Source organism: Solanum lycopersicum, chromosome 7, assembly GCF_036512215.1.
Source record: "Solanum lycopersicum chromosome 7, SLM_r2.1".
Lineage (NCBI taxonomy): Eukaryota > Viridiplantae > Streptophyta > Magnoliopsida > Solanales > Solanaceae > Solanum > Solanum lycopersicum.
The window spans coordinates 28,240,671-28,262,908 of NC_090806.1; the positions used below are offsets into that span (position 1 = coordinate 28,240,671).

The window sequence follows — 22,238 nt, forward strand, 5'->3', positions numbered from 1 at the left end:
CTCTGTAACTCCTAGGACCACTAGTTAATCTTACACCCCTCGCCAAAGGGGTTTGGTAATGCGCCAACTGATCTTCAACATCACAAAATTTTGCACCATCTCCCACATTCTTCTACATGCTTTGTTAGGACTCCCACACTGCAATCTATCATGAAAGCATGGTGTTTCCTAATAGGGAGATACTTTATGGTGCATATGTTCCCATAAAAACGCATGGAACTCTGTAACGACCTGTTTAGTCGTTTTGAGAAGCAGATTTTATTTCTGCAAAAACTGGCTAAGTCGATGGATCCCACGACGAACTGTCATGGGCACGACGGATCGTGTTGGGGGTCTCGTCCCAAAACACTTCGAATTGTGAAATTTGGGTACTGAAATCGACTCTCTAAACTTCGTGACGACATGGCAGGATGGACCGTCACAGGCGTGATGGACCGTCACAGACTCTTCAGAGAATTGAGTCTCTGAACTATGTGACGGAGCAGCAGGACGGACCGTCGCAGGCACGACGGGCCGTCACAAGCTGCGTAATCCCAGGTTGGGTCGGATTGTTATAATTATTTTAAGGGGCATTTTAGATTATTCCGGCTTATAATTATAAAGTTAGTGGTTTAATATTAATAACTCAATTACTTGGGGGCTAAAAGAGTTAACCTTGAGTTAATTAGTGGGTTAATTCATCATTCTTTTATACTTAATTATATGCTAATAAGGGTAAAGGAAAGATGGTTTGAATAAGTAAAATAGAAAGAACAAGAAGAGAGAGAGAGGATCGATCGAGTCAAGAGGGAAACGAAGAGAAAACAAAGCCTTGAGAAAATTGTTTGCTTGATCACGAATCTTTGGTGGAGGTAGATTATGGATTTTATACTATTCGTAGTAAACTCTTAATAGCGAATGATATGTATGGGTAGTATTCTAAACCCTTCTATATGCTTAATTGTATGCTTGCATGAATGTGATTATTTAATTATGATAAAATAAGCATGATGAAGCTATTGAATTCTTAATCTTGAGAAACCCTAATCTACCTAGTTAATGATGATGCCTTAGTGTAAAAGAAGGCTTGATGAACAAAAGTAGTGAGATTAGGGGATCGGGTGCCACGTTCCAGTACCAGAATAGTATATGAGGATCGGAATGTCACGTTCCGACACCAGGTTAGTATTTGGATCGGTTGCCACGTTCCGGTACCAGGATAGAATATGGATCTGGTGTCACGTTCCGACACCAGGATAGAATGACGATCGGAGTGTCATGTTCCGACACCAGGATAGTATATGGATCCGGTGTCACGTTCCGATACCAGGATAGAATGAGGATCGGAGTGTCATGTTCCGACACCAAGATAGTATATGAGGAGCGGAGTGTCACGTACCGACACGAGAGGAATAAAGATAATTAATCTTGAAAGATGTTAATATACTCAATCTAATGAACCTAATTCCCAAATGAGTATGATGAGGAGGCGTGAGTCCTCATTGATGTACTTGGTGTTGTAATCAAGGGTTATGGTAATTGTAAATGCTGCATGCTAAGGATATTAGTTTATTTTATGATTTTAACTGATATATATACTCTTTTCTATTTTGATATGGCCGATGATACCTACTAAGTGCTTGTGTTTGTACTGACCCCTACTTGTATTTGTTTTCTTTGTAAATTGTGGAGTGCAACAAACTTACCGTCACCTTCAACCCAACCGTAACTCTAGCCAGTCTTCATTACTACGGATATCAGGGTGAGCTAATGCTTCTAGCTTGGACTGGATCCTCTTCTTCATGTCTTGATGCCTTGAAGTTCCGGCATGGACTAGCTATTTATGTATTTTAGCTTCTTAGATACTCTTAGATTTAGTAATTTGAATTAGATGTTCTTGTGATGATGACTTCCAGATTCTGGGGGATAATAATAGTTTTTGAGTTTTTAGAAGTTATTGAATTGGTTTTTATTAATGAGTTTAAGTCTTCCGTATTACTTTCCGTTGATATTATATTGAAATGTTATGGTTTAGATTTGTTGATTCGCTCACATAGGAGGGTAAGTGTGGGTGCCAGTCGCGACCCGTTATGGGTCGTGACAAACTTGGCATCAGAGAATTAGGTTCGTTGGTCTCGTCACACAAGAACGAGTCTAGTAGAGTCTTAAGGAACGGTAGGGGGATGCGTTTACTTTTATTTGAGAGGCTATAAAACATTAGGAAAATTCCACTCTTTCTTTCTTTCTTTCGTGCTATTACTTGGATCCAATTGGTATCTAGGTGATACAAATTTGTATCTGACAATCTTCACTCTATTTTGCAGATGGTTAGAACTAGAGCAACGACTGCGCCAACATCAACATCAGCAAGACAAGATGCATCTAAGCCAGCCACGGAGACTGTAGCTCGAAGAGGAGAAGTGGCAAGAGGCCGCGGTTGAGGTCATGGGAGGACGTCCTCTAGAGGAGGAGGACAAACGCCTGGCCCATTTGGTACTAGGGCTGTGACTCCTCCACCGACTGAGGAAGTAGTAAGAGAGGGTGAGGATGGGGAAAACCAGCAAGTGCAGAATGAGGAATTTCCACCCCAACCTACCCTAGAGATGATCAATCAGGTTCTTGCTTATCTTAGCGGGCTATCTGATCAAGGACAAGCGCCTCCAGTGTTTTCTGAACCAGCACCTCAGGCTCCGGAGGTACAACATGCACATACTGTGGATTGATGCTGAATCTGAGGATTCCTACGACTTTCTGGTTGAATGTCATGAGCTACCACACAAGATGGGTATAGTAGAACGGTTTGGTGCTGTGTTTGTGACGTATCAGTTTCAAGGGAACGCCAAAATGCGGTGGCGGTCGCATGTTGAGTGTCAACCAACAGAGGCACCACCTATGACTTGGGTATCATTCTCTAACTTGTTTATGGAGAAGTATATCCCCCGGACTTTGAGGGATAGGAAAAGAGATGAATTCTTGAGCCTAGAGCAAGGTAGGATGTCGGTTATGGCATGTGAGGCTATGTTTCATGCATTATCCAGGCATGCCACCCAACTTTGTTTCAGTCCGCAAGAGCGGATTCGCCGTTTTATGAAGGGGTTGAGGTCAGAATTGCGAACTCCAGCCTTACAGATAAAGGCTATGGCAAAATCTTTTCAAGAAATGGTGGACTTCGTAATAGAGGTGAAAGGAGTGAAGACAGATGACTTCACCATGACATCGACATCAAAAATGTTTCGAAAGAGAGGTGAGTTTAATGGTTCTTACTCCAGAGGACAGGGTTCAGGAGGTTACTCAGTCCGACCAATTCAGTCCTCACTACAGACTGTAGTTGGGGGTCCACCTCAGACCGGTCAACATTTCTCTGAGGTTGGAGGTTATTCCCAAACTTTGTCATTCTCACAAAGACCAATGCTTGAATCTAGAGAATGTTATGGATGTGGGGAGACTGGACACATCAAGAGGTATTGTCCAAAACAAAATTACAGACCTCCAATAGTCAGAGGTAGAGGTGGTCATGGAAGAGGCCGTCATTCTGGAGGACGTGGTGGTCGAGGTAATGGTGGTCACCAAAACGGCCGGGGTGATGGGAAAACTGTAGCCACTACAGCACAACATGGTAGGGGCATCGGACAAAAAGGTGACAGGGCACATTTTTACGCCTTCCCTGGGCGGTCTGAAGCGGAGACATCGGATGTTGTTATGACAGGTAATCTTTTGATTTGGGATTGCATGGCTTCTGTATTATTTGATCCTTGCTCCACATTTTCATATGTATCTTCCTCATTTGCTAATGGTCTTTATTTACATTATGAATTGCTTGACATACCTATTCGTGTGTCTACTCAGGTCGGTGAGTCTGTAATAGTTGAAAGGATATATAGGTCTTGTTTGGTGATTTTTGTGGGGAACAATACTTATGTAGACTTGGTTATCTTAGAAATGGTTGATTTTGATGTAATTCTGGGAATGACTTGGCTTTCTCGAAATTTTGTGACCTTGGATTGTAATGCTAAAACAGTGACGTTAGCCAAGCCTGGGACAGATCCGTTAGTGTGGGAGGGCGACTACACTTCCAATCCGGTTCGGATCGTCTCCTTTCTTCGTACTAAGAAAATGGTTAGTAAGGGTTGTCTAGATTTCATGGCACATCTCAGGGATGACACTACTCAAGTACCTTCAATTGAGTTGGTTTCGATAGTCCGCGAATTTTTAGATGTGTTTCCTGCAGAGTTTCCTGGTATGCCACCGGATAGATATATTGACTTCTGCATTGATCTTGAACCGGGTACTCGCTCCATTTATATACCCCCTTATAGAATGGCTCCCGCGGAGTTAGAGAGTTAAAGGCACAACTTCAAGAGTTGCTAAGCAAAGGCTTTGTTAGACCAAGTGCATCTCCTTGGGGTGCTCCGGTATTATATGTGAAGAAAAAGGATGGGAGTTTTCGGATGTGCATACACTACAGACAGTTGAACAAGGTAACTATTAAGAACAAGTATCCCATTTCTCGCATTGATGACTTGTTCGATCAGTTACAAGGTGTTTGTGTCTTCTCTAAGATTGACTTGAGATCCCGTTATCATCCATTGAAAATACAAGCAATAGATGTGCCAAAGACTGCTTTTCGGACCAGGTATGGGCATTACGAATTTGTAGTGATGTCTTTTTGTCTTACGAATGCCCCTGCTGCTTTCATGAGCCTGATGAATGAGATTTTTAAGCCATATCTGGATCTCTTTGTGATCGTATTTATTGATGATATATTGGTATACTCAAAGAGCAAGAGGGAACATGAGGAGCACTTGAGAATTGTATTGGAAATGCTGAGGGAGAAAAAGCTTTATGCCAAATTTTCCAAGTGTGAGTTTTAGCTAGATGCAGTATCCTTCTTGGGGCATGTGGTTTCTAAGGATGGGGTGATGGTGGATCCTTCTAAGATTGAGACAGTGAAGAATTGGGTAAGACCTACTAATGTGTCATAAATAAGGAGCTTTGTTGGTTTAGCTTGCTATTACCGTCGATTTGTCAAGGGATTCTCTTCCGTTGCTTTCTAATTGACGAACTTGACTAAGCAGAATGTTCCATTTGTATGGTCGGACGAGTGTGAAGAAAGATTTCAGAAGCTCAAAACTTTGTTGACTACTGCACCAATACTCACCTTGCCCGTGGAAGGTAAGAACTTCATTGTTTATTGTGATGCATCCTATTCTGGTTTCCGTGCAGTGCTAATGCAAGAGAAGAATGTAATTGCTTATGCTTCAAGGCAATTAAAGGTGCACGAACGCAATTACCCGACCCATGATTTGGAATTGGCTGCGATAGTGTTTGCATTAAAGCAATGGAGATATTATTTTTATGGGGTTAAGTGTGAAGTACACACAGATCATCGTAGCCTACAGTATCTCTTTACTCAAAAAGATTTGAATTTAAAACAGAGGAGATGCATGGAACTACAGAAGGACGACGATATAACTATCTTGTATCATTCGGGAAAGGCTAATGTTGTGGCAGACACCTTAAGTAGAAAGGCAAGGAGCATGGGAAGTCTAGCTCACTTGCAAGTTTCCAGACGTCCATTGGCTAGAGAGGTTCAGACTCTAGCAAACGACTTAATTAGATTTGAAGTAAATGAGAAGGGAGGATTGTTGGCTTGTGTGGAGGCAAGATCTTCTTTTCTTGACAAAATTAAGGGAAAACAATTTGATGATGAGAAACTAAGCAAAATCCAGGATAAGGTATTGCGAGGAGAGGCTAAGGAAGCACAAATCGATGAGGAAGGTGTTTTGAGAATAAAGGGAAGGGTATGTGAACCCCGAGTTGATGATTTAGTCAACAATATTCAGACAGGGGCTCATAGTTCAAGGTATTCTATACATCCTGGTGCAACCAAGATGTACCGTGACCTAAAGCAACACTTTTGGTGGTGTAGAATGAAGCGTGATATTGTTGATTTTACTGCCAAATGTCCGAATTGTCAGCAAGTAAAATATGAACACCAGAGGCCTGGAGGAACACTTCAGAGAGTGTCCATTCCTGAATTGAAATGGGAGAGAATTGTAATGAATTTCGTGGTTGGTCTTCCAAAGACAATGGGTAAGTATGACTCTTTTTGGGTGATTGTTGATAGGTTAGCTAAGTCTGCTCATTTCATTCCAGTCAATGTTACTTATAATGCAGAGAAGTTAGCAAAAATCTATATATCAGAAATTGTTCTATTGCATGGGGTTCCACTCTCCATCATATCAGATAGAGGTACGCAGTTTACTTCTAAGTTTTGGAAAACATTGCATGTGGAATTGGGTGCTAGGTTAGACCTTAGTACTGTGTTCCATCCTCAGACCGATGTTCAGTCTGAGAGAACGATTCAAGTGTTGGAGGATAGGCTTCGTGCGTGTGTGATAGAATTTGGTGGTCATTGGGATAGCTTCTTACCCTTAGAGGAGTTCTCCTACAACAATAGCTATCACTCCAGTATTGATATGGCTCCATTCAAAGCATTGTATGGGAAGAGATGTAGGTCCCCCATTGGTTGGTTTGATGCATTTGAGGTTAGACCTTGGGGTACTGACCTTTTGAGGGATTCATTAGAGAAAGTGAAATCTATTCAAGAAAAGTTGTTTGCGGCGCAAAGTAGGCAAAAGGAATATGCAGATTGAAAGGTTAGAGACTTGGAGTTCATGGAGTGTGAGCAAGTCTTGCTGAATGTTTCGCCCATGAAAGGGGTAATGTGGTTTGGTAAGCGAGGTAAACTTAGCCCAAGGTATATTGGTCCATTTAAAGTTCTGAAGCGCGTAGGGGAGGTGGCTTATGAGTTAGCCTTGCCTCTAGGGCTGTTCGGAGTGCATCCGGTATTTTATGTTTCTATGTTGAAAAGATACCATGGGGATGGAAACTACATCATTCGTTGTGATTCAGTTCTGCTTGATGAAAATTTGTCTTATGAGGAGGAACCCGTTTCTATTATAGATAGAGAAGTTCGCAAGTTGAGGTCAAGGGAGATTGCATCCATCAAAGTTCTCTAGAAGAATCGACCCGTTGAAGAAGCCACTTGGGAGAAAGAGGCTGACATGCAAGAAAGATACCCACACCTCTTTACAGATTCAGGTACTTCCTTTCGCCCTTGTTCTCCTTCATATAATCGTTCGAGGATGAACGATGGGTAAATTGGTATCTATTGTAACGTCATGTTTAGTCGTTTTGAGCAGTAGATTTTATTTCTGAAAAAAACTGGCTAAGTCGATGGATCCCACGATGAACTGTCATGGGGGTCTCATCCCAAAACACTTATAATTCTGAAATTTGGGTACTGAAATAGACTTTCTGAACTTCGTGACGACATGGCAGGACGGACCGTCACTGGCCTGACGGACTAAAACAGACTCTTCAGAGAATTGAGTCTCTGAACTCTATGACGCAGCAGCAGGATGGACCGTCACAGGCACGATGGGCCGTCACAAGCTGCATAATCCCAGGCTGGGTCGGTTTTCAGTAACTATTTTAAGTGCCGTTTTGGACTATTCCGGCTTATAATTATAAAGTTAGTGGTTTAATAATAGTAACTCAATTACTTGGGGGCTAAAAGAGGTAACCTTGAGTTAATTAGTGGGTTAATTCATCATTCTTTTATACCTAATTAGATGCTAATTAGAATAAAGGAAAGAGGGTTTGAATAAGAAAAATAGAAAGAACAAGAAGAGAGAGAGAGAGGATCGATTGAGACAAGAGGGAAACGAAGAGAAAACAAAGCCTTGAGAAAATTGCTTGCTTGATCACGAATCTTCGGTGGAGGTAGGTTATGGTTTTTATACTATTCGTAGTAAACTCTTAATAGCGAATGATTTGTATGGGTAGTATTGTAAACCCTTCTATATGCTTAATTGTATGCTTGCATGAATTTGATTATGTAATTGTAATAAAATAAGCATGATGAAGCTATTGAATCCTAAATCTTGAGAAACCTTAATCTACCTTGTTAATGATGATGCCTTAGTGTAAAAGAAGGCTTGAAGAACGAAAGTAGTGAGATTAGGGGATTGGGTGCCACGTTCCGGTACTAGGATAGTATATGAGGATCGGAGTGTCACTTTCTGACACCAGGATAGTATATGGATCGGGTGCCACATTCTGGTACTAGGATAGAATATGGATCGGGTGTCACGTTCGGACACAAGGATAGAATGAGGATCGGAGTGTCACGTTCCGACACCAGGATAGTATATGGATCGGGTGTCAAGTTCGGACACAAGGATAGAATGAGGATCGGAGTGTCACGTTTTGACACCAGGATAGTATATGAGGAGCGGAGTGTCACGTACCGACACGAGAGGAATAAAGATAATGAATCTTGAAAGATGTTAATATACTCAATCTAATGAACCTAATTCCCAAATGAGTATGATGAGGAGGCGTGAGTCCTCATTGATGTGCTTGGTGTTGTAACCAAGGGTTATGGTAATTATAAATGCTGCATGCTAAGGATATTAGTTGATTTTATGATGTTATCTGATATATATACAGTTTTCTATTTTGAGTTGGCCGATGATACCAACTAAGTACTTGTGTTTGTACTGGCCCCTACTTGTATTTGTTTTCTTTGTAAATTGTGGAGTGCAGCAAACGTACCGTCGCCTTCAACTCAACCGCAACTCTAGCCAGTCTTCATTACTCCGGATATTAGGGTGAGCTAATGCTTCTAGATTGGACTGGATCCTCCTCTTCATGTCTTGATGCCTTGAAGTTCCGGCATGGACTAGCTGTTTATGTATTTTAGCTTCTTAGATACTCTTAGATTTAGTAATTTGAAGTAGATGTTTTTGTGATGATGACTTCCAGATTTTGGGGGATAATAATAGTTGTTGAGTTTTTAGAAGTTATTGAATTGGTTTTTATTAATGAGTTTAAGTCTTCCGCATTGCTTTCTGTTGGTATTATATTGAAATGTTAAGGTTTAGATTGGTTGGTTCGCTCACATAGTAGGGTAAGTGTGGGTGCATGTAGCGACCCGATTTGGGTCATGACAAACTCCCTCCTATGTATACATACATACCAAACAGGATCCATCTTTGTGAACATTGCATTAAAGCATTGAAGTTCGTGACTGGATAGGCTTGATATTATCCATTTTACATAATTCTATCTTTCTTAAAAAGAATTCATCCTCCAACCTATACCTTGCAAAACTATATGTAGAGCAAACGAGAACAATATCCTCATTGCATGAGGGTTAGCATTAGCAATAATAATTTCATCATTTTTCCAAGGATGCACAAACTTAACATACAAAAAAGTATCACAAATACCAACCAAGGGTTTGTAACCAATCCGAGTAATCGATACTTGGCTAAGTAAGAAACATTGACAAAGGGTAGTGTGTAGGAACCAATAAACCTAAACAACTCCATTTGTAAGCGATTGTTTTACAGTCATACGAGCACAAGGCCTCTCTTATGTAAAGTAAAACTTAAACATTTTAAAACTAAGTGCAAGGGCATAAACAAAGTTAGCCCAACTTAAGACTCAATACAATGCCCTAGATTATTTCAAGATTGTAATTACTCCGTATTCATTAGTGGGGTAAAATATAAAAGTATCCCCCACTAGACTTTACAAACAAACCTTATTCAAGCATATAGGGTACGGTAATAACAGCAAGTAAGTATCACATGAAATAAAAAGGATGTTACTACCATATCCATCATAATTTAAACCAACCTCGAGGTAAAATGGGAAGGATGAATATAGCATCGAGTCAAGCAGACTCTCATTTGCTCCACTGATTCCACTATTAAAAAAAATAAGGTACCCACACAAACATGAGTATAAGCATATGCAAATAGATAATAGAGAAAGGTTACATGCTTACTAGGGACATCTAAGTTGTTTGCTTATGTAAGATCCAAACTAGGTTCAAGTGTCCTAGCACTCATCACTTTACAATAAGGAAGAGACACAGACATCATGGAAATTTTAAAATAAACTTCACCATGTCTCAATGAAAACTCCTAACCCCAAACACTGTACGATCAACAAGATTATTCTCAAAGCAGGAGTAATGAAACGGGCTTAGGAAAGTACCCTTCCCCGCAAAGAATGTAGGATCCTTCATAGGATTGTCAACCCTCACGAAGGAATTTCCATCATAGGGAGAGGTGCCAACAAATCAATCGAAATGATACTTTCATCTTGACCAAGCATCACTAACCAAGTACCACCATTTCATTAACTATCAAGTTCAAATGGAAAGAAGATTCATGGACTTGGATCAAGCACTTCTACTTTTGCCCGATTGGCACTCTAATTTTTCAACATGATACTCCACTCAACAGCATGAGCATCATCATATGTAAAAAACTAATAGAGAAATGTATTTTTCAAGTTTATTTCCTCTAGGGTGTTTTCATGGGTATGACGTCTAATAGATTAAAAATCCTAGTTCAAACCATTGACAATTTGAACACATCAAGAAGAGAAGGTAATAGGAAAACAAATAACATCTTCCTCCTCATCACATTCCTTCCTAACAAGAGTATTGTCATCTTCCAAGAATATTTTTCCATTATTGGGAGGAAAGGATTCACACCATAGTTAGTTGCTAAAGACAATATAGTTATTAAGAACTAAACTACTCCCAAGAAGCACACTATTAGGTATATAGCTAGGAGTGATTTCATAATCTTCAAATATGATATAATACTTAAAGAGGAAATGCTAGACTATTAGGGAAGAATTACAATGTTTACGTTTACCCTCAAAAAGACACATATAATTTTTTAAAGCATTTTTAAGAACATGGCTTCTACGATCAAAGTAAGAAATCGGATCTTCCACAATAGATATTCTCAAAGGGTAACTTCTAACCAATTGATCAATATTAACATTAGTAGCACCAACTTGAGGTTCCTTAATCACATTACAAGGCCCCTCAAACAGGGAATTGCACTCAAAAATAGGTTGATAAAGACAATTAATACAAAATAATGAACTAGATTCAAGGCATACTGTGAACACTAAGTTGTCACTAATCGACCTCACTAGAAGAGTCAATTCGGTCAGTAATAGGAGCAACTAGTGTATTAGCTCTCGACAAGCACATTATTAGTATAAGGAAAGGAATTCATAGGATCATATTATGACAAGCTAACATTTACACTTAGTTCATTTTAAATGGTAATAGAGATAAGATTTGCTATTGTAAGTTGACGCATGCAAGAAAGAGCTTCTTTACCTTGGATGTTGGAACATCCCATTAGTGCATTGATCACTCCATCGCATATAGTCTCTCTGTCTAGAATTTGTGTTCATCAATTAATTATGTTTGAACGTAAAGAAGAATTTTTACAAAGTGAAGGAAAAACAACAGGGTTAGGTTGAGTTTGTGTCACCCTATTTGAAGGGATGTCCAACCTCTTCCGTTCCAGACAGCTTATCCTCTAGAGAGGCCAATCGCTCTTTCATGTTCTCTATTCTGTAATTAACATCAGCAATAACCTCAAATATGCATTTCAAGGTAATATTGCCCTGAAGTAAGAGGGTATCACTTTCGGTTTCCATGGTACCTAAAAGTTAAGACAACTCAACAAAACATGAGAAAATGTTAGCATTAGTTAAATAATCTCACAATCAGTGATGTATGCACACCTTTGATTTCCTCTCTATAACACCCCGTATTCTAATGTAATAAATTTATGTATATCTAGACTAAAAATTTCATTGTGGTAGTTATGGAATCGGTTTCCTATACGCCTGGTGACAATAGACTATGTTCGAAGTTGTAATACTCAGTGCATGTATTAAGTGAAATCTAACATAATTCAAACTCGAGAAAGATGTTATTCGATATAAAAGTCAAAGTGGTCAAATGTGTATTGGTGCTACAGTCTGGTAAAGAAACTAAGATTTAGAAAATAGTATAAAATAAGTGAGGTGCTTGCTTGAATAAAATATGCTAGTGGATGACAAGTAGGTGATGCACCTATTTAGAATTAGTAGACTGCATTTTATGTAAAAAGGCATGTAGGTGATGGACCTACATAGAATAAGTGAATAACATTTTAAGTGAAATATCAACTAGGTAATGCACCTACATAAAATAAGTGGATTGTGTTTTAAGTTAAAAGGGAAAGTGTAACACTCGGAAGTTTAATGACATAGTCAAGAGTCCCCCCATATTAAATAATTGTAAGATTGATGTTTCTAGACGTATATTCATGTAACACAACCAGTTAAAAAGATTAGAGCCAAAACAACAAAGAGAGACCTTGGTGTCTGGAAACTAGCTAAATTGACCTAGTATACGTCCCTATATTTTGTAAAGCTTTGGGAGTGTCATATGAAGTATAAACATGTAAAAAGACTTTAAAAAGGTAAAATATAGTTTATAGGGTCCAAACGTCTAGTCACGACTCCCCAAGGACCCCTCTCCAAGTGTCTTTGAGGACGACCCTATCTTTTGGAAGCAAGCTACCATAGCAGCCTGCGTGCAACGAAGAATTGAAGACTGCCACGTGTTGCACAACAAACACATTCTAGTAAAAATTTTCCTTCTGACCCGGACACTCCACGAGGTCCATTGCCTCAACTCAGATAATAGAAAAAAAGTATGAAACTGTTCCTACTATACGCAACAACTTCACAAATTCGTTCGCGTCATTTTATTGCACTACTTACATTCATGTGTTACTTGTCCATATTTTGTTGGTTTTGCAGGTTGATTGATCATATGAAAATTTCTATATATTTTACATGCCTCGTGGCCTACTCGCTTAAACAAAACATTTCTATTCCGTAGATCATTTTCTTATACATATACATTTTTTAATATAGTGTAGATGTCTTAACGTATGTACTCTTGCATCATAAGATCATCTAGTCCTTTCCTACATTACATATACTTCATTCGCTCACACACTACTGTATAGCTCAAATGCACGTGTACACCATGTATTTGTGTAGCTTAATGCCGTATAACTTGCGGACTCCATTTTGGTCTAGTATGCATATGTGTCATGCCCTATGTGACGTATTTATCCGTATACTTTTACCCTCTATGCTATACCAAGTTTGTCACGACCCAAAGCGGGCCGCGAGTGGCACCCACACTTACCCTCCTATGTGAGCGAACAAACCAATCTAAACCCCAACATTTCAACCATAATAAACAGAATAAAATGCTGAAGACTTAAACTCATTAATGAAAATCGATTAAATAACTTCAAAAAACACAATACTTATTATTTCCAAAATCAGGAAGTCATCATCACAAGAACATTTATCCTAAAATTACTATATCTAAGAGTATCTAGAAAGCTAGAATAAATAAAAAGCTAGTCCATGCCGGAACTTCAAGGCATCAAGACATGAAGAAGAAGATCCAGTCCAAGCTAGAAGCATTAGCTTACCTTGAAATCCGGTGTAATGAAGACTGGCTAGAGTTGCGGTTGAATTGAAGACGACGGTACGTTTGCTGCACTCCACAAATAACAAAGAAAAACAATTACAAGTAGGGGTCAGTACAAAACACAAGTATTGAGTAGATATCATCAGCCAACTCAAAATAAAAAACAGTATATATCAGATAATATCATAAAATGAACTACGATACTCAACATGCGGCATTTACAATTTCCATAACCCTTGGTCACAACACCAAGCACATCAATGAGGACTCACGCCTCCCCATCATACTCATTTGGGAATTAGGTTCACTAAATTGAGTATATTAACATCTTTGAAGATTCATTATCTTTATTTCTCTCGTGTCGGTACGTGACACTCTGCTCCATATACTATCCTGGTGTCGGAACGTGACACTCCGATCCTCATCATACTATCCTGGTGTCGGAATGTGACACCCGATCCATATTCTATCCTGGTGCCGGAACGTGGTACCCGATCCATATACTATCCTTGTGTCGGAACGTGACACTCTGATCCTCATATACTATCCTGGTACCGGAACGTGGCATCCGATCCATATACTATCCTAGTGTCGAAATGTGACACTTCGATCCTCATATACTATTCTGGTACCGGAACATGGCACCCGATCCATATTCTATCCTGGTGTTGGAATGTGACACTCCAATCCTCATCATACTATCCTAGTGCCGGAACGTGACACCCGATCCCCTAATCTAACTACTTTCGTTCATCAAGCCTTCTTTTATACCAAGGCATCATCATTAACAAAGTAGATTAGGGTTTTCAAGATTTAGGATTCAATAGCTTCATCATGCTTATTTTATCACAATTATATAATCACAATCATGCAAGCATACAATTAAGCCTATAGAAGGGTTTACAACACTACCTAATACATATCATTCGCTATTAAGAGTTTAGTACGAATAGCATAAACCATAACCTACCTTCACCGAAGAATTCGTGATCAAGAATCTACTTTTCAATGCCTTGCTTTCCTCTTCATTCTCCCCTCTTGATCGATCTTTTCTCCCTCTCTCTTTTCTTTTTATTTTTCTTATTCAAACCCTTTTTCTTTTACCCTTATTAGAATATAATTAAGTATAAAAGATGATAAAAGTAACCCACTAATTAATTCAAGGTTATCTCCTTTAACCCTCAAGAAATTGAATTATTAACATTAATCCACTAACTTTATAATTATAAGCATGAATAGTCCAAAACGCCCCTTAAAACATTTAACAGAAATCCGACTCAGTCAGGGTTACGCAGTCTGTGACGGGCCGTCGTGCCTGCGACGGTCCATCCTGTTGTTTCCGTCACAAAGTTCAGAGACTAACTTTTCACTAAAGGGCCTGTGACGGTGCGTCGTGCCCACGACGGTCCATCCTACCATGTCGTCGCAAAGTTCAGAGAGTCGATCTCAGTACCCAATATTAAGAATTCTAAGTGTTTTGGAACAAGACACCCTCGACGGTCCGTCATGCTCATGACGGTCCATCGTATGATCCGTCGACTAAGACAGTTATTACCAGAAAATACTCTACTGCTCAAAATGACTAAACAAGTCATTACAATAGATACCAATTTACCTATCGTTCGTCCTGGAACGATCATAAGAAGAAAAACAAGGGCGAAAAGGAGTACCTGAATCTGTAAACAGATGTGTGTATCTTAATTGCATATCAGCCTCTTTCTCCCAAGTGGACTCTTCAACTGGTTGATTCATCCATTGAACTTTGATGGATTCAATCTCCCTTGATATCAACTTGCGGACTTCTCTACCTAAAATAGCAACAGGCTCCTTCTCATAAGACAAATTCTCATCAAGCAGGACTGAATCCCAACGAATGATGTAGTTTCCATCCCCATGGTATCTTTTCAACATAGACACATGAAATACCGGATGCACTCCTGACAGTCCTGGGGGTATGGACAATTCATAAGCTACCTCCCCCACGCGTTGCAGAACTTCAAATGGACCAATGTACCTTGGACTAAGTTTACCTCGCTTACAAAACCGCATCACCCCTTTCATGGGTGAAACCTTTAGCAAGACTTGCTCACCCTCCATAAACTCAAAGTCTCTAACCTTTCGGTATGCATATTCTTTTTGTCTACTTTGATCCTCTGAAAGCTTTTCTTGAATGCATTTTACTTTATCTAACGATTCCCTTAGAAGGTCAGTACCCCAAGGTCTAACCTTGAATGCATCACACCACCCAATGGGAGACCTACATCTTCTCCCATACAATGCCTCAAATGGGGCCAGATAAATATTTGAGTGATAGCTATTGTTGTATGAGAACACTGCTAAGGGTAAGAAGTTATCCCAATGTCCACCAAATTCTATCATACATGCACGAAGCATATCCTTCAACACTTGAATCGTTCACTCAGACTAACCATCGGTCTGAGGATGGAACGCTGTACTAAGGTCCAACCTAGTACCCAATTCCGCATGCAATTTTTTCCAAAACATTGAAGTAAATTGTTTACCTCTATACGATATGATGGAGAGTGGAACCCCATGCAATCGAACAACTTCGGAGATGTAAAGTTTGGCTAACTTCTTTGCATTGTAAGTCACCTTGACCGGAATGAAGTGAGAAGACTTAGTTAACCTATCAACAATCACTCAAATGGAGTCATACTTACCCATTGTCTTTGGTAGACCAACCACGAAGTCCATTGCAATTCTGTCCCACTTCCATTTAGGAATGGGCATTCTCTGATGTGTCCCTCCAGGCCTCTAGTGTTCATACTTTACCTTCTGACAATTCGGGCATTGAGCAACAAAGTCAACAATGTCGCGCTTCATCCTACTCCACCAGAAATGTTGCTTTAGGTCATGATACATCTTGGTTGCACCAGGATGTATAGAATACCTTGAACTATGGGCCTCTGTAAGAATAGTGCGACTCAAATAATCTGCGCGGGGCACACATACGCTTCCCTTAGTCCTCAAAACACCTTCCTCATCAATTTTTGCTTCTCTAGTCTTTCCTCGCAATACCTTATCTCGAACCCGTATCAGTTTCTCATCATTAAATTGCTTTCCCTTAATCTTGTCAAAAAAGGAAGATCTTGCCTCCACACAAGACAAAAATCCTTCCTTCTCATTTACTTCTAGCCTCATAAAGTTATTAGCCAGAGTCTGAACATCTCTAGCCAATGGGCGTCTAGAAACCTACAAGTGAGCTAGACTTCCCATGCTCCCTGCATTTCTATTTAAAGCATCTCCCACAACGTTAGCTTTTCCTTGATGATACAAGATAGTGATGTCATAGTCTTTCAGTAGTTCCATCCACCTCCTCTGTCTTAAATTCATATCCTTCTTAGTAAAGACATACTGTAAACTACGGTGATCTGTATAAACTTCACTCTTAACCCCATATAGATAGTGCCTCCATTGCTTTAATGCAAACACTACTGTAGCCAACTCCTAATCATGGGTCGGATAGTTACGTTCATGAACCTTTAATTGCCTCAAAGCATAAGCAATTCAATTCTTCTCTTGCATTAGCACTGCACCCAAACCAGAATAGGATGCATCACAATAAACAATGAAATTCTTACCCTCTACTGGCAAGGTAAGGATAGGTGCAGTAGTCAGCAAGGTCTTCAGTTTCTGAAAGCTTTCCTCAAATTCATCTGACCATACAAATGGAACATTCTGCTTAGTCAAGTTTGTCAATTGGGAAGCAATAGAAGAGAATCCCTTGACAAATTGACGGTAGTAGCTGGCTAGACAAACAAAGCTCCTTACTTCAGACACATTAGTAGGTCTTACCCAATTCTTCACTGTTTCAATCTTAGAAGGATCCACCATCACTCCATCCTTAGAAACTACGTGCCCCAAGAAGGACACTGAATCTAGCCAAAACTCACACTTGGAGAATTTGGCATACAACTTTTTCTTCCTCAACAACTCCAATACCATTCTCAAATGCTCCTCATGTTCCTTCTTACTCTTGGAGTATATCATTATATCATCAATAAATACGATCACAAAGAGATCCAGATATGGCTTAAAATCCCGTTCATCAAGCTCATGAAAGAAACAAGGGCATTAGTAAGACAAAAAGACATTACTATAAATTCGTAATGCCCATACCTTGTTCGAAAAGCAGTCTTTGGCACATCCGTTGCCCGTATTTTCAATTGATGATAACCGGATCTCAAGTCAATCTAAGAGAAGACACAAGCACCTTGTAACTAATCGAACAAGTCATCAATGAGAGGAATGGGATACTTGTTCTATACAGTTACCTTGTTCAACTGCCGGTAGTCTGTGCACATCCAAAAACTCCCATCCTTCTTCTTCACAAATACTACCGGAGCACCCCAAGGGGATGCACTTGGTCTAATGAAACCTTTACTTAACAACTCTTGAAGTTGGGCCTTTAACTCCCTTAACTCTACTGGAGCCATTCTATAAGGGGGTATGGAAATGGGGCGAGTACCCGGTTAGAGATCAATGCAGAAGTCAATATCTCTAACTGGTGGTATACAAGGAAGGTCTGCGGGAAACACATCTAGAAACTCACGGACTATCGAAACCGACACAATTGAAGGTACTTGGGTAGTATCATCCCTGAGGTGTGGCAAGAAAGCTAAAAAACCCTTACTAACCATTCTCTTAGCACGAAGAAAGGAGATGATATGAACCGGGGTGGAAGTGTAGTCACCCTCCCTCACTAACGGATCTGTCCTACGCTTGGCCAATGTCACAGTTTTGGCATTACAATCTAAGATTCCAAAATTTGGAGAAAGCCAAGTCATACCCAGAGTTACATCGAAGTCAACCATTTCTAGGATAACCAAGTCTACATGAGTATTGCTCCCCACAAAAGTTACAAGACAGGACCTATACACCTTTTCAACTATTATAGACTCACCCAACGGAGTAGAAACACGAATAGGCATGTCATGCAATTCACAATGTAAATTAAGACCAGTAGCAAATGAGTAAGATACATATGAAAATGTGGATCCAGGATCAAATAATACAGAAGCCATGCAATCACAAACCAAAAGATTACCTGTGATGACAGCATCAGATGTCTCCGCTTCAGATCTCCCAGGGAAAGCATAACAATGGGCCCTATAACCTGTCTGCCCGTTGCCCCTACCATGTTGCACTCTAGTAGTTCCATTTTTCCCGTATCCCCGGCCGTTTTGGTGACCACCATTACCTCGGCCACCACGTCCTCCAGAATAGTGGCCTCTTCCATGACCACTTCTACCTCTTACTATTGAAGGTCTGTAGCTCTGTTTTTGATAAACCTCTTAATATGTCCAGTCTCCCTACATCCATAACACTCTCTGGATTCAAGCATAGGTCTCTGTGAGAAGGACGAACTCTTGGGATAACCTCCAAACTGAGAGAAATGTTGACCGGTCTGCGGTGGACCCCCAGCTACAGCCTGTAGTGAGGACTAAATTGGTCAGACTGGGTAACCTCCTGAACCCTTTCCTCTGGAATAAGAACCATTAAACTCACCTCCCTTACGAAACCTTTTTGATGTCGATGCCATGGTGAAGTCTTCTGGCTTTCACTCCCTCCACCTCTATCACGAAGTCTACAACTTCCTGAAAGGATTTTGCTGTAGCCGCTACCTGTAAGGCTGAAATCCGCAAATCCTACCTCAACCCCTTCACAAAACGGTGAATTCACTCTTGTGGACTGAAACATAGCTGGGTGGCATACATTCATAATGCACGAAACATAGCCTCATACGCAGTAATCGACATCCTACCTTGCGCTAGGCTCAAGAACTCATCTCTCCTCCTATCCCTCAAGGTCCGGGGGATATACTTCTCCATAAATAAGCTAGAGAATGATGCCCAAGTCATAGGTGGTGCCTGTGCGGGTTGACACTCAACATGTGACCACCACCACATTTTGGCATTTCCCTGGAACTGATAGGTTACAAACTCAACGCCAAATCGTTCCACTATGCCCATTTTATGTAGTAACTCATGACAGTCAACCAGAAAATCGTAGGCATCCTCAGATTCAGCACCCTTGAACACTGGAGGTTTCAATTTCATGAACTTACTGAAAAGTTCATGCTGATCACTTGTCATTATAGGCCCTGTAGTCAACCGAGGAAACGTGCCTATTTCCATTGAGGCATCCATGCGGGGAGCCACAACAGCTGCATGTCGTACTCCCAGAACCTGAGGTGCTGGTGTAGAAAACACTGGAGGTGTCTGGCCCTGATCAGACAACCCGCTAAGATAAGCAAGAACCTGATTAATCATCTCTGGGGTAGGTTAGGGTGGTAATTCCTCACTCTGTACTTGTTCATTCTCCCTTCTTCACCCTCTCTTACTACTTCCTTAGTCGGTAGAGGAGTCATCGCCCTAGCACTAGATGGTCCAGGTGTTTGTCCTCTTCCTCTAGAGGACGTCCTCCCACGACCTCTACCACGGCCTCTTTCCACTGCTCCACTTCGAGCTACAGCCCCAGTGGCTGGCTCAGACGCATCTTGTCTTGCCGATGTTGGTTTTGGCGCAGCTGTTGCTCTAGTTCTTACCTTCTGCGAAATAGAGTGAAGATGGTCAGATACCAATTTGTATCACCTAGATACCAATTGGACCCAAGTAATAGCACGAACGAAAGAAGGAATGGATTTTTCCTAAAGTCATATAGCCTCTCAAAGAAAAGTAAAGGTGTCCCCTTACCGTTCCTCAAGACTCTACTAGACTCGTTCTTGTGTGATGAGACCAACGAACCTAATGCTCTGATACCAAGTTTGTCACGACCCAAAACATGTCGTGAGTGGCACCCACATTTACCCTCCTATGTGAGCGAACCAACCAATCCAAACCCCAACATTAAACCATAATGAAAAAAATTTATTGCGGAAGACTTAAAACACATTAACGAAATCAAGTAAATAACTTCTAAAATTTATCAATTTTTCTCCCAAAACCTGAAAGTCATCATCACAAGAACATCTATCCTTAACTTACTAAATCTAAGAGTATCTAAGAAGCTAAAATAACTAAACAGCTAGTCCATACCAGATTTTCAAGGCATCAAGACGTGAAGAAGAAGATCCAGTCCAAGCTAGAAAGAATAGCTCACCCTAAAATCTGACGTGATGAAGACTGGCTAGAGTTGCGGTTGAGTTGAAGACGACGGTACATTTGCTGCACTCCACAATTAACAAAAATAAAACATACAAGTAGGGGTCAGTACAAAACACAAGTACTGAGTAGGTATCATCGGCCAACTCAAAATAGAAGGCAATATATATCAGATAATATCATAAAATCAACTACAATACTCAATAGGTAGCAACAACAATGTGCAAGAATAATTGATAAATAACGTCAAGTACACCCATGAGGACTCAATCCTCCATACCCTATTCATTTGGGAAAAGGTTCATTAAATTGAGTATATTAACATATTTCAAGATTCATTCTCGTTACTACCCTGGTGTCGGAACATGACACTCCGTTCCTCATCATACTATCCTGGTGTCGGAACGTAACACTCCGATCCTCATCATACTATCCTGGTGTCGAAACGTGACACTCCAATCCTCATCATACTATCATGGTGTCGGAACATGACACCCGGTCCATTAATACTATCCTGGTGTCGAAACGTGACACCCGATCCATTAATACTATCCTGGTGCCGGACCGTGACACCCGATCCATTAATACTATCCTGGTGCAGGAATGTGACACACGATCCATTAATACTATCCTGGTGCCGAAACGTGACACCCGATCCTCTATTTCTATCCTGGTGTCGGAACATGACACCCGATCCTCTATTTCTATCCTGGTGCCGGAACGTGACACCCGATCCACTAACCTCACTCTTTTAGTTCATCAAGCCTTCTTTTATACCAAGGCATCCTCATTAACAAAGAGGTTTCAAAGTTTAGGATTCAATAGCCTCATTATTCTTATTTTATCACAATTATATAATCACATCATGCAAGCACACAATTAAGCATATAGAAGGGTTTACAATACTACCCAATACATATAATTCGTTATTAAGAGTTTACTATGAAACCGCATAAACCATAACCTACCTTCACCAAAGAATTCGTGATCAAGAATCTACTTTTTAATGCCTTGCTTTCCTCTTCGTTCTCCCCTCTTGATCGATCATTTCTCCCGCTCTCTGTTCTTTTTATTTTTCTTATTCAAACCCTTTTTATTTTACCCTAATTAACATATAATTAAGTATAAAAGATGACAAAAGGAATCCACTAATTAATTCAAGGTTATCTCCTTTAACCCTCAAGAAATTGAATTATTAACATTAATTCACTATCTTTATAATTATAAGCATGAATAGTCCAAAATGCCCCTTAAAATGTTTAACACAAATCCGACCTAGTCAGGGTTACGCAGTCATTGACGGGCCGTCGTGCGTGCGACGGTCCGTCCTTCTGCTTCTGTCACAAAGTTCAGAGACTAACTTTTCACGAAAGGGCCTGTGACGGTCTGTCATGCCCATGACGGTCCGTCCTGCCATGTCGTTGCGAAGTTCAGAGAGTCGATCTCACTACCCAATTTTCAGAATTCTAAGTGTTTTTGAACGAGATACCCTCGACGGTCCGTCGTGCTCATGACGGTCCGTCGTGGGATCCGTCGACTCAGATTGTTTTTACCAGAAAATACTCTACTGATCAAAATGACTAAATAGGTCGTTACAGTTTTGAACAATTTGGGAAAACATTTCCTTGTATCATTATTTAGTGAAGATCTTGACCATTAAAGGCCTAGCATATATGTAAATTTAATAAAATAGAGATATATAACTTAGAATAATGTCCTATCCAAAGGTGTTACATAAA

General features: G+C 40.3%; 1 protein-coding gene across 1 annotated transcript; it reads left to right on the top strand.

Moving 5' to 3' along the window:
• Nucleotides 1-2,682: 2,682 nt before the first annotated feature.
• LOC138337376 (uncharacterized) lies at nucleotides 2,683-7,001 on the top strand. The gene is made up of 6 exons (XM_069287286.1): nucleotides 2,683-3,223; nucleotides 3,902-4,095; nucleotides 5,415-5,780; nucleotides 5,958-6,072; nucleotides 6,157-6,370; nucleotides 6,854-7,001. The coding sequence occupies exons 1-6, from the start codon at nucleotides 2,683-2,685 to the stop codon at nucleotides 6,999-7,001; spliced, it is 1,578 nt and encodes a 525-aa protein (XP_069143387.1).
• The last annotated feature ends 15,237 nt before the right edge of the window (nucleotides 7,002-22,238 follow it).

Coding starts and splice junctions, on each gene's coding strand:
- LOC138337376 (XM_069287286.1), top strand. CDS start 2,683: ATGCACATACTGTGGATTGATGCTGAATCTGAGGATTCCTACGACTTT. Junction 4,096..5,414: donor TTCTTCGTACTAAGAAAATG/GTTAGTAAGGGT, acceptor AATTTAAAACAG/AGGAGATGCATGGAACTACA. Junction 6,073..6,156: donor TGGTCTTCCAAAGACAATGG/GTAAGTATGACT, acceptor CTTATAATGCAG/AGAAGTTAGCAAAAATCTAT.